The sequence below is a fragment of the Sinocyclocheilus rhinocerous genome, unplaced genomic scaffold (assembly GCF_001515625.1).
Source record: "Sinocyclocheilus rhinocerous isolate Xijiao unplaced genomic scaffold, SAMN03320098_v1.1 scaffold101, whole genome shotgun sequence".
NCBI classification, from domain to species: domain Eukaryota; kingdom Metazoa; phylum Chordata; class Actinopteri; order Cypriniformes; family Cyprinidae; genus Sinocyclocheilus; species Sinocyclocheilus rhinocerous.
The window spans coordinates 821,746-834,356 of record NW_015626036.1 but is presented as its reverse complement, the minus strand read 5'-3'; the positions used below and the strand labels follow the sequence as shown (position 1 = coordinate 834,356).

Here is a 12,611-nt window from a genome sequence, read left to right as displayed (position 1 = left end):
ATGTTTAGACTTTACAAAACGAAGAAACCCATATTTTAGACTTTACAGAACAATTTTTAGACTTTACCAAACAGAAACACACATTTTAGACTTTACAGAATTTTTTTTTTGAATTGACCAATATTTTAGATTTTATAGAATCCAGTGCAGTTTGAGCTCACTGCAGTGTTTACAGAGCTAAACCAGAAAACCGGGGTGACAAACCAGAATGCAGCTTTGAACTGATTGAATTAGCAGGCACATTGTGAGAGTGAAAGACTCTGAGAACTGAAGGTAATTCTATTCTAAATCTAATTACCCTCGGGGTCATTTGAGTGGCCTGTGGCAGAGGCAAATAATCTGACTGTAAGGTCAGCATATCTAATAGTGGGCGACAGTTTGATGGTGCTCTAAGAGAGCATTTCTCCTCAGGGATCTGTTCCCACCGGTCTGTATCTTTGCTTGGTTGAGCACGCTCTTGAAAATAAAGCCTCCAATTAGAGGATTTTACAGCCTGATGTCATACAAGAACCTTTTGAAAGGAAAATTCTGTCATCGTTTACCCGCCCTTGTGTTGTTTTGAAACCAGTGGTCGTTTCTTTCTTCTAAGGAACGCAAAAGCAGTGTGTCCAAGCTGTTGTTTTATGTGCAATTAAGTTATAAAGTAGCTCTCATATCTCACTTACCTTAACGTGAAGATGCATCAGTTCAGAGCAAGCTTGCATATGCAAAGTATGAATCAGATTAGATTATCAGTGAATGATGATGTGCATTTCAGTCTTTTCTTTATATAAAGATATCATATGACTTCAGGAGAAATGGTGTGATATTTTGTCCTTTTTGGAGCTTGACAGCCCCTTGACAAGGTGTCAGCATCCTGCAAAACATGTTTTTGTGTTCAGTTGAAGAGACAAAGACAGAAGACTGAATGATGACAGGATGTTCATTTTCTGGGTGAAGTTGCACAAAGAACATTTTACACTGTGAGGTTTTTACATTATGTAGTTGACATTCAACTAGGAAAATTATTGGAAGAGGCTTGATTTCCCACTGGGATATGAAGAACAGGGGGGGGGGGGGTATAATAAAAAATAGTCAGGAGGTTGGAGAACAGTGACTTTGCAGGACAATTTCTAGACTTTACAGAACTGAGAAATCAATATTTTAGATTTTACATAAACCATAATTCAATATTTTAGAATTTACAGAACAATTATCATTAACATTTTGCAGAACCTAGAAACCAGTACTTTAACCTTTACAGAAAATTTTCAGATTTTACAGTTCTCAGAAACTAAAGATATTTTAGACTTTATTGGACAGGTTTTTTTAAATATATTTTACAGAAACCAGAAATCAATATTTTAGACTTTACAGAACAATGTTTGGACTTGTTTGGAACCAAGAACTCTATATTTTAGACTTTACAGAACCCAGAAACCAATATTTTAGACTTTACAGAACCCAAAAACCAATATTTTAGACTTTACAGAACCCAAAAACCAATATTTTAGACTTTACAGAACACATAAACCATTTTTTTGTTACTTTACAGAAAATTTGTACTTTACAGAATCCAGAGACCAAAATTTTAGTCTTTACAGAACCATTTTTAGACTTTAGAGAACCAAGAAATCAATATTTTAGACTTTACAGAACACATAAACCATTTTTTTGTTACTTTACAGAAAATTTTTACTTTACAGAATCCAGAGACCAAATTTTAGTCTTTACAGAACCATTTTTAGACTTTAGAGAACCAAGAAATCAATATTTTAGACTTTACAGAACACATAAACCATTTTTTTGTTACTTTACAGAAAATTTTTACTTTACAGAATCCAGAGACCAAAATTTTAGTCTTTACAGAACAATTTTTAGACTTTACAGATCCAAGAAATCAATATTTAAGAGTTTACAGAACCCAGAAACCAATATTTTAGACTTTACAGAACACAGAAACCAATTTTTTTAACTTTACAGAAAAGTTTTACTTTACAGAATCCAGAAACCAATATTTTAGTCTTTACAGGATCCAGAAACCAATATTTTAGTCTACAAAACCCAGAAACCCATTTTTTAGATATGACAGAACATTGTTAGACTTTACAGAACCCAAAAACCAATATTTTTAACTTTACAGAACAATTTTTGGACTTTAGAGAACCAAGAAATCAATATTTTAGACTTTACAGAACACAGAAGCCAATTTTTTTAACTTTACAGAAAAGTTTTACTTTACAGAATCCAGAAACAAATATTGTAGTCTTAACAGAATCCAGAAACCAATATTTTAGTATTTACAGAACAATTTTTAGACTTTACAGAACCAAGAAATCAATATTTAAGAGTTTACAGAACCCAGAAACCAATATTTTAGATTTTACATAACAGCTGTAGAATTTACAGAACTCAGAAACCAATATTTTAGACTTTACAAAACCCAGAAACCCATTTTTTAGATATGACAGAACATTGTTAGACTTTACAGAACCTCAAACCAATTTTTTAGACTTTAAGAACACAGACAGAAATGCTTGTTCTGTACCCGAGGTACTGTAGACCCACTGAAGTTTATTTTTGCGGGTTGCATGTAGACCCCACTTTCTCCAGGGTTCCCCAACTGAGGTCTAACGATGAACAGCCGGATCAGGGATGTGTCCTCCTGACCTCCAACTGACCCATCTGACCTGCACCTTCCTCCTGGGAATTAGGCTGGATCTCCAGGGCACCCAAGAACTCAATACATCTTCATCAGAGCGGGAGGGTTCAATTGAGAGCCATTAGTTGGGCTGAGAGTAAAGGTGGAGCAGCTGTTGGGTCTTAGAAAGGCTTGTTGCATCTTTTGTGTTTGGAGAGCTGAGGTGTCTGTTTCACGCCCCCTCCTCCTCTTCTTCGTCAGCGAGCGAGAGAGTCGAGCTGCTGTCTGAAGATAGAGCCGCTGTGGCTGTGAGATACGCCGCACAACATTAATTAGCAGCTCTCATTATAGCCTGCAGCCTCGTCGCTCTGTCTAGCGGTGTGTGTCGCATGCACACACTCACACACACACGCTCGTGCACAAAGATGTTTCCCAAGGTCTTGAAATCTTCACAATATGCTTGAATATTCTTGTTTACCAAGTTGCTTTAAACAGTTCTGTGATTCATTTGGGTGAAAACAAACCTAGAGGGATTTTCAGCATGCGAGTTTATATCGTGCAATTCTGAGAAAAAGTCAGAATTGCAAAATGTAAAATCACAATTGTGAGTTATAAAGTCAGAATTGTGTGATATAGGCGCAACTGCATGTTATAAAGTCAATTGCAAGATATTGGGGGGGGGGTTGAACTGGCCTTTTAAAGTAATTGGTGGTACAAAAGTCAATAGATTTTCATTGATTTTAAGGCTATTTAAAAAGGACAAGGAAATGCATCAACACAGGAATGAAAATCACATTCAAACCGTTGCATGCAGTCTGTGGAAGTGTAGGTCAGAGTGTGTGTAATCTCTCCTACATGAGCACACACTATACACTCGCCGTATCTCTGTAATGCACGTTTCCTATATCCAGCCTTTCATTTCACCATCAGCCACTCCTTTGAGTAGAATGATATTGATTGGGGGTGTGTGACACAGAAAAACATACAGATGCTGAATGTTTCTGCTAAATCACTAGAAGAGCTTTCAGAGAGCCTGCGTCTACTGTCCTGCGCTGACCTGATGGGAAAAGCAGAGCACAGCTGGAGTTCAGAGAATCATCTTTCACTCGTCTGTGTTTCCTGTCACACTGTTGTGCTTGTAAACTCACGGCAGATCAGGCCAGGCCTTGATTTCACAACTTGGGAAGTTTTTGGAGAGTTTAAGTGGGGCTTACCTTTGCTAAACATGCTAATGCATTACTAGGTTGTTCTGGGTGGTTGCTGCTAGGGTACTTCTGGATGGTTGCTAGGGTACTTCTAGGTTGTTGATAGTGTTCTGTTTGGTTGCTAGGGTGTTCTGGGTTGTTGTTTGGGTACTTCTAGGTGGTTTTTAGGGTGCATATAGGTGGTTGCTAGGGTTTTCTGGTTGGTTTCTAGGGTTCTTCTAGGTGGTTGCTAGGGTACTTCTAGGTTGTTCATGGTGTTCTGGGTGGTTGCTAGGCTATATCTAGATGGTTGCTAGGGTTTTCTGGTTGGTTGCTAGGGTAGTTCTAGGTGGTTGATAGGGTGTTCTGGTTCAAGATTGTATCTAGATGGTTGCTAGGGTTTTCCAGGTGGTTTATAGGGTGTGTCTAATGTTCTAATGGTTTTATGGGTGGTTGCTAAGGTGCTTCTAGGTGGTTGCTAGTAGGGCTGCACGATAAATCGAAATGGAATCGAGATCGCGATTCGACAGAAGCTGCGATTGTCATGCGTATCTTTCAGTGAAGCACGGTTCTGTGATCAGCAGTAAATCTCCATCCAAAGGCCAGAGGGCGCTCTCGCGCTGAAACTCCAAATACGCCTCGCAGAAGAAACCCAGAAAATGCTTTTTATTAAAATAAAGTATATTTATAATGCAATGCCTTTATCACTGCTTAAATACTATGAAATATGTTGCGTGCCTTATTTCGTGTAAGAAGCCACATCATCTCACAGAAGGATTTATTTCAAACACTCGACTGACGTTATGAAGTGAGTTTGGAGTAAAAATATGTTATTAAATGTGGTATTTTCACATGCTTTCAGATGGAGCAGCATTTACTTCACAGAGCCGTAGTTCACTGAGAAGCTATGCAAACAGCTGTCATTATCGCCAACGATTTCTTCGATTTCAGAATCGCGCAATAAAATAGTCTGCGATTTTTTTGCGTAACTTGTCAGTGAACTACGGCTATGTGTAGTAAATACTGCTCCATCTGAAAGCACGTGATGATGATTTCCTGCTGATTACAGAACCGGCATTACTATCAAAATGCGCATGACAATCGCATTTGATTAATCGTGGAGCCCTAGTTGCTAGGGCTTTCTGGTTGGTTGCTAGGGAACTTCTAGGTGGTTGATAGGGTGTTTGGTTGCTTGGTTACTTCGGGTGGTTGCTAGGCTGCTTATAGGTGGTTCCTATGGTGTTCTCTGTGGTTGCTAGAGTGTTCTGGTTGGTTGCTAGGTGTTTTGGGTGGTTTCTAGGGTACTTTTAGATTGTTTCTAGGTTTCATCTAGGTGGTTGCTAGGGTTTTCACTGTGGTTGGTAGGGCACTTCTATGTGGTTTCTATGGTGTGTCTAGGTGGTTGCTAAGGTGCTCCTAGATGGTTCCTAGAGTATTCTGTGTGGTTGCTAGGTGTTTGGGTGGTTTCTAATGTACTTCTAGATTGTTTCTAGGTTGCATCTAGGTGATTGCTAGGGTGTTCTGGGTGGTTTTTATGGTGTTCTAGATGGTTGCTAGGATGCTTCTAACTGAACTTTTAAGCATTCACAGTAGGCGATGTTTTAACTTTTGAGAGTTGTAGCGCAATCTAGTGTTTATTTAATGCAGTAACTGTTATTAAATCCCTATATCAAACTTTGCAATCCATTATGCAATGACTTTTAAGTCAACACAGTGTAACTGGCAGTGTTTTTACTTGTAATTTTGCCAGCGGCTGTTCAGATGTTTACAGGTTATCTTGGCATTGCATCGTACAGCAGCTCTTTTATTGGAAAGTGACCTGATATTATTGGGATATCATGGCATTTGACAGGTGCTGTTCTGATGAAATGTGCTTTTAATAAGGTTTTATTGCTGATGCATGAATAAATAATGCTGCCTGTAGTTTATCTTCATTGTTGGTTAACAATGTCCAATCTGTCACTTTAAACTGCAGCTAAAGCAACATCTGTGCTTTTATTCTGAGGTGACACTGATGGAGGTCATTTATATCTGTTCAAATTGTTATGTCGTTATAGAAGTGATGTGTTTGTCTCGCTCGTCTTATTATCCACAGCTGTGACTGTCTTGTCCTTTATTTGACATGGTTGTTTCTAAATGCTATGGAAGCTTGTTTCCGCCACTGAATAAAAAATAAAAAAGGTAATTGTTACTTCTTTCTCACAATTCATACTTTTTTTCTCAGAATTGCAAGTTTATATCTGCAATTCTGACTTTATAACATGCAATTGCGAGTTATGGAGTCAGAATTGTGAGATATAAACTTTCAATTGTAAGAAAATAGTATTTTTTCCTCAGAATTGAACTTTGTAACTTGCAACTGAAAAAAAGTCGCAATTGCGAGAAAAAAGTCAGAATTGCAAGTTACTGGGCCCTATCATACACCGGGCGCAATGTGGTGCCAGGCGCGACGCAAGTGTTTTTTCAACTGAAATAGACTGTGCCATTGACCAACTAAAACCTGGTCTAAAGTCAATGGTGCAGTATTTTTTTGTTATATAAAGAGAGCGTTAGTAATATGCACCTATAGGCAGGTGCACAACGTGTTGGAGACGCGTTCAGTCTTTGCTCTTGCAAATTCCGCCATGTAAATAGCGAATCTGCCATGGCGCGAGCGCAACTGGCTCTTAAAGGGAATGGGAGCTGAGACTCTGATTGGTTTATAGCACGTTATGCCCAAAACACACCTAGTACTCATTAAGAGAATTGGGACAACCCTTTTAGACCATGCGCTGGGCGCGCCAACCGTTTTTCCCGTCGTTAAACTAGCAAAAGTGGATTCGGACACGCTGTAAGTGCACCTGCGCCATGCGCTTTAGACCATGCGCTTAGATCGTTAAAATAGAGCCCTATATCTCTGACTCAATTCTGACTTTATAACTCGCTATTGCAAGTTTATATCACGCATTTCTGAGAAAATAAGTCAGAATTGCAAGATGTAAATGCACAATTAAAAGAAAAAAGTCAGAATTGCGAGTTTTTATCTCACAATTCTGACTTAATAACTCGTAATTGTGAGGTTATATCATGCAATTTTGAGAAAAAGTCAGAATTGCGAGTTTGTATCGTAATTATGAATATAACATGCTATTGCAAGTTTCTATCTCGCAAATCTGAGAAAATGTCAGAATCGCATGATGTAAACTCACAATTGCGAGAAAAACGTCAAAATTACGAGTTTGTCTTGAAATTCTGACTTTTTTCTCGCAATTGCGAGTTTATATTTCACAATTTTGACTTTATAACTTGCAATTGCAAGTTTATATCTCACAATTCTGAGAAAAAAGTCAGAATTGTGAGATGCAAGTTTGTGATAAAAATTCTGAATTGTGAGATAAAAAGTCGCAATTACCTTTTTTTCTTTTCTTTTTTTCCTTTTTTTTCATTCAGTGGCAGAAACATGCTTCCATAAAATGCACAGTGAGCAGATGCAAATGTGTTTTGTGTGTGTTCTGTCATTGCATTGTGCAAATGTGTAATGGAATAGCTAATGTCTATAATTCTTGCTCTAGGAAAACAGTTTCTGCTGCAGAAAACAATGTGTTTTGTGTGCAAATGCAGGAAATGACATAGAGAGACGCAGCTCTGCCCTCTTCCTGTCCGTCAACGCTTACGGTGGCATTTAAAGTTTTTGAAATCGGACCTCAGGATAATATTATTAAAGGATCAAGGCAGTTTGCTAAGCGGAGACACAGGGACTCCAAATCTCTCTTAAGAAGCACAACACCAAGGTAAACAAGCAGAGAGATGAATCTTTAAAGACGGCCGGCGATGGACAGAACAGGTGTCATATTACAGAGTTATTTTCAGCAGGGAATGCAGTAATTGATTTTGCTTTTATAATCACAGTGGACCAGACTAAAGAAGTCCAGTGCCTGAAATAACCCTTGAGCATAAATGCAGTTAATGCATTCTGACACAAAATACTCACTGCCGTTTGTATGGACTATAATGTGACGCCTTCATATAAACCACGTTCATTAATCACCCAATACTGTGATGATACATACTGTATGTTAGTTTAATGCTGACAGTTTGTAATCATTTTCATTAATAAGTCATTAACAAACATCATTACATTATATAATTCTTAACAGATCATTAGCTAATGTACGTTTAGATTAGAAATGGCATGCGGCTTTAATTTACAGTATCTGTATTTAAATGTACGTGAACTAATGGTCTGTTTTGTTATATATTTTATAATGTCTCTTAATGACTTTATAAGCACGAAAGTTATTGTGAAAGTTATTATGAGTCACCCACAAAGCTATTACTGATTTAAATATAATCCTGATTTATTTTCTTGTAAAAATTAGTTTAAGATCAAATAGTCATACACTACTATTCAAAAATTGGGGGTAAGTAAGAATGAAAATAAATAAATACATAAACTATTAAATAAAATTAATGCTTATTAATGTCAAAATGCAGCCTTGAATAAGAGACTTCTTTCAGAGAGGAACACATTTTTTTTAAAAGCAGTCTATATTAAAAGGCAATATATGTAATTTTACTGCAAAAATGTTTACAATTATTGTACTGTAAATATTTAACGTTGTTGTGACTTAACTGCCGTTTTTATTGATTAAACCATAATCATAATAACACATTGTCTGATTTAATGTTTCCTAAAACTTATAAGCTTAAACAATAATTGGCAGTGATATATAAGGCAATGTAATTTTACTGTAAAATCATTTTTTTTTAAATATATTTTGAAAATGCATGAATTAATTTATTTTAATTCACAAAAAGATAGTATGTGTACTAATAAAATAGTTTGAAATTGTTTAAGTAAAAAGTATGATTTAATGTCTTATGTTTTATATATATATATATTTTTGGATTAACTTTTAATTCATAATATGACCTTCAGTGGAAATATTCTCAGTACATATTACAGAAACAAACAAACAAAATTGACATTAAGAGTTATGAACTGTAAAATATACATTCATACTTTGTAATATAGTTACTGTATTTTACAGTAAACCACATTTCTCATATTTACAGTATATTAAAAACATAACAGTATGTTAAACCTAAATCTTTCATACTTTTTGTTGCCCTAGGAGCCCCTTTCTCTTTGGAAATGTGAATAGTTTTTTTTTTCTGAAGTGATGTTTGATCCAATGTCATGAATGGACAGTTGAGGGTTTTGGGCGTGTAAAGGTTTGTGCTCCAGCACTTTTATCCTCTTTGTGCAGCAGTGGGCTTCATAAGTCCAGATTGTGTGTGTGTGTGTGTGTGTGTGTGAGTGTATCCGGCGGCTCTATGACCCCGCGGACTCCTCCTCCTCCTCTCCTCCTCCTTCTCTCAGCGCAGAGGAGCAGCGGGGAAGGAAGTTATTAGTGTTCTGCGCTCCAGTTCTGCGCTGTCGGAGGATATCCTTCTCCGTCCAACTCTCAAATTCCAAGGATTTTTCTGTTTTTCTTTCCCACTCCTCCTCCTCCTCCTCTTGTCTCCAACCGGATCCGTCTATTTCTGCGCGTCTTTGAGGGTTTTTCCCCCCTATGCGCGTGTATGTGTAGAATTACGCATCATCTCTGGAATCTCGATCCGCTGTGATTTTTTGGGAATATTTTCCACCAACGCTCGTTTTCACCCAGAACTTTTCGTCTCTTGCGCGCCTTCTGAACACTTACACGGAACATTTAAAGCAAACCGGACTGTTTCGAGCGAACGGTAGCGTAGCCTTTATCAGAACGGAAAGTTTTTCTTCACTTTTCCTCCGCGCGAGGCACATCAGCCGCTGTCACGATGGAGAGCGAATGTCTTCGCATATAGCGTGCCAAGTGTCCCCTCTGCGTTTTCACGATCATAATACTCTTTATCGCGCTTTTAAACGAACACAAACTACCAGTTGACGCTCAAACGAGCCGATATCTCCGGACTGCGAGTGTTGGATTATCAGGAGGACACTAGAGGCTCCAGAGCTCTGCGCTTTTACGCACGTTTGCGCGCCTGGAGAGCGTCATGAATCTGCCGTCCGGAGACGCTGTGACTTTATGTCCTCATCCTGAATCCCTCTTCTCTGCCATCGTGATGTTTTGATGCTGTTCATTTTTGCTTTACAAATATGATGAAATGGCAGCCCCGGAAGAAGGTAAGATCGAGATCGGAGATTTATGGGAGCGTTCTGTGAGTTTGGCAGTAGATCAGGAGGGAAAGACCTCTGTGTGAACATGATCTTGAAGGCTGTGCGGTGGATTCGTGCTTTGATGTTGAGTGTTTGATGCAAAGTAGAGGATTTGTGGGCAGATGTGGACTAGATTGTGGTTTATATGCAGACAAACCTTCATCATTGGTATGGCCAGTATTTATTCATAGAGATTAGATTGCATTGATCTGCTCATGCTAGTGATTTCTCTCTTTTTAATGCATGTTATCCTTCATGTGATTTATGATCAAATGCGAAGTCACCTCAAACATGTTTGATACATGCAACACTTTCTGTTTTTAATCAGTTGACTTACAGCATCCGTAACTTTACAAGAAGCTCAGTGTCTTTGAAGCTTTGCTCTTATGGACATTATAGCGTTGCATATGCTTCGAATTCCATTGGTTTTCAGGTCCAAATCGTTTGATGACACAATCCGTGACCTGTTTTGCTTTTCTTATGTTGGTTTTGAATGAACTAAATGCTGAGTGTGCCATTGCCTCGGGCCCTTTGAACACCAGCCAAGGCTTGCAGTTGCGTCTTCTGCTCCACTAGAGGGCAAACATCCTCAGATCACAGGAACCTTCCTCCCTTTCCATGTTCTTCTGAGAACAAATAATAAATCTATGACATTCCTCTGCTTTTGTTTAAGCGGAGATTTTGATTAGTTCACGTTGTGCCTGTAATTGCATTTGCTGTATTGTTGCGTCTCCAAGATTAAAGGGCCCTAAATGGGTCTTTTGTGGATCAAAGATGATGACGCTCAGCGAGTGAGTCATTGCTACAGCTGCCGAACACCTCTTAGGGTTTGTAAATAAGACCTCCGTGGAAGATAAAACCTGATACGCTGCTGGAGAGCGGCGTAGGGTCGCGCAGCGCAAACAAACTTTGGGTTCCTACGCTGTTGTTGTTCAGTTCACAGGCGACTTAAAGTGATGATATGACAAAAGAACTTGATTATTTTGTTCTCAATAGAAGACAAAGAGTATCTGGCGCTCCCCGGCGGGAGTCAAATCTCATTCGGCTCATTAGGGTCTCCACTTTTCTCCTCTATTGGAGGCATATTGTTTGGAGCTGCAGTTAATCAAAAGGCACCGCAGGACGCACTCGACTACAAACACGCTTGCAGAAACATGCACGGCATGAAGTGCGAGTTTGTCGTGACTGTTCGGAAGGCTAAAATTCAGTGCTTTGGTCTTACATAAACTGTTTGATGGTGGAAACCTTTAGGCACTTCAAGATTCGATTTTGATTCAAGGAGTCGTGCTCCAAAATGATTCACAATTCTTTTGGTGCAAAATTACAATGATCAGTGTGTGTGTGAATGGATTCCTAGTCCTTTGAGAAGGAATCATGATGTAGGTATGTTTAAGGGCTGGTTTTGGCATGGATGAGGGTTTTGTAGGGCGAGATCGCCCAGGTTTTTGGCACGGTCACGCTTACAGTTGGCCGACTGCTCGCATTCTTTTCTGAGTTGGCTCAACACATTTCCGAAAGGGTTTTGCATTGGCACTATTAGTAAAGCACACTCACACACCGTCACATACACTATCGTTCAAAAGTTTGAGGTCAGTAAGATATTTTTTTAAGAAACGGATACTTTTATTCAGCAGAAATATATTAAATTGATCAAAAGTGACAGTAGAGATATTAATAATGTTCTCATCAAAGAATCCTGAAAACCAAACCAAAACTAAGCAGCAGAACCACTTTCAACATTGATAATAATAAGAAACAGTGTTATTTTAGTATTATTATTTACTTTTTATTACTATTATTATGTTAGCATTGAGTTTTTCTTAATATTTCGCAATCATTTTTACAAATATGTTTAATATAATAAAAATTTTCCATTTTAATTTTAGTTATGTTTTTTTTTTGTAATTTGATGTGTTTTAGTCATTTTTTGATAGTTTTTATAAAATAGATCTATTTTTATTACTTTAGTACATCAAGTTAGACTAAATGAAAATGTTACCTTGGCAGCTTGCTGAAATAAAATAATAAATTTTTTTATGGTTGTAGTTTTAATTAACTATAATGACCCTGATGAGAAATGTTTGTTGAGCAGCAAATCAGCATATTAGAATGATTTCTGAAGGATCGTGTGACACTGAAGACTGGAGTGATGATGCTGAAAATTAGGGCTGTGCAATATATCGAAATTATTGAAATATCGCAAATGTACATATCGCAATATGCATATCGATACGGCTTGCAATATTTGGGGCCATGAACAAATGACAAAGAGAAAATCACTCACTGCTCTTACCTAAATAACTTTTGTAGCTTAAATAAGAATCAGTGCATATTGAATTCAAAGAGCAAATACTAAGCAGTGTTTTATTTTTCCTTTTTATTATTCAGTTCCTAAACTCATGTTAAAATGATTACGCTAATGTTAAAATTACATTTTTATGTAATGCTCGAGTAAAACACGTACCGTTCACTTTCAGATGTTGTTGTAGGGGTGCTTTCTTATTAGAATCAGAATCAGAATGAGCTTTATTCACCACTTAAGTGTGCGCAAACACAAGGAATTTGTTGTGGTTTTACAGGAACGCTTGGTACATACATACATACAAATAACCATATATATATATAT

At 37.7% G+C, this 12,611-nt stretch overlaps 1 protein-coding gene across 1 annotated transcript in view; it reads left to right on the top strand.

Annotated features, from left to right (window-relative positions):
- Window positions 1-9,013: 9,013 nt before the first annotated feature.
- Window positions 9,014-12,611, top strand: part of LOC107709247 (tetratricopeptide repeat protein 28-like) — a 130,714-nt gene continuing 127,116 nt past the window's right edge. Inside the window, exon 1 of the mRNA XM_016513688.1 lies at window positions 9,014-9,952. Coding sequence (XP_016369174.1) covers window positions 9,926-9,952 — 27 coding nt within the window. The 5' untranslated portion in view covers window positions 9,014-9,925. The remainder of the gene's footprint in view (window positions 9,953-12,611) is intronic.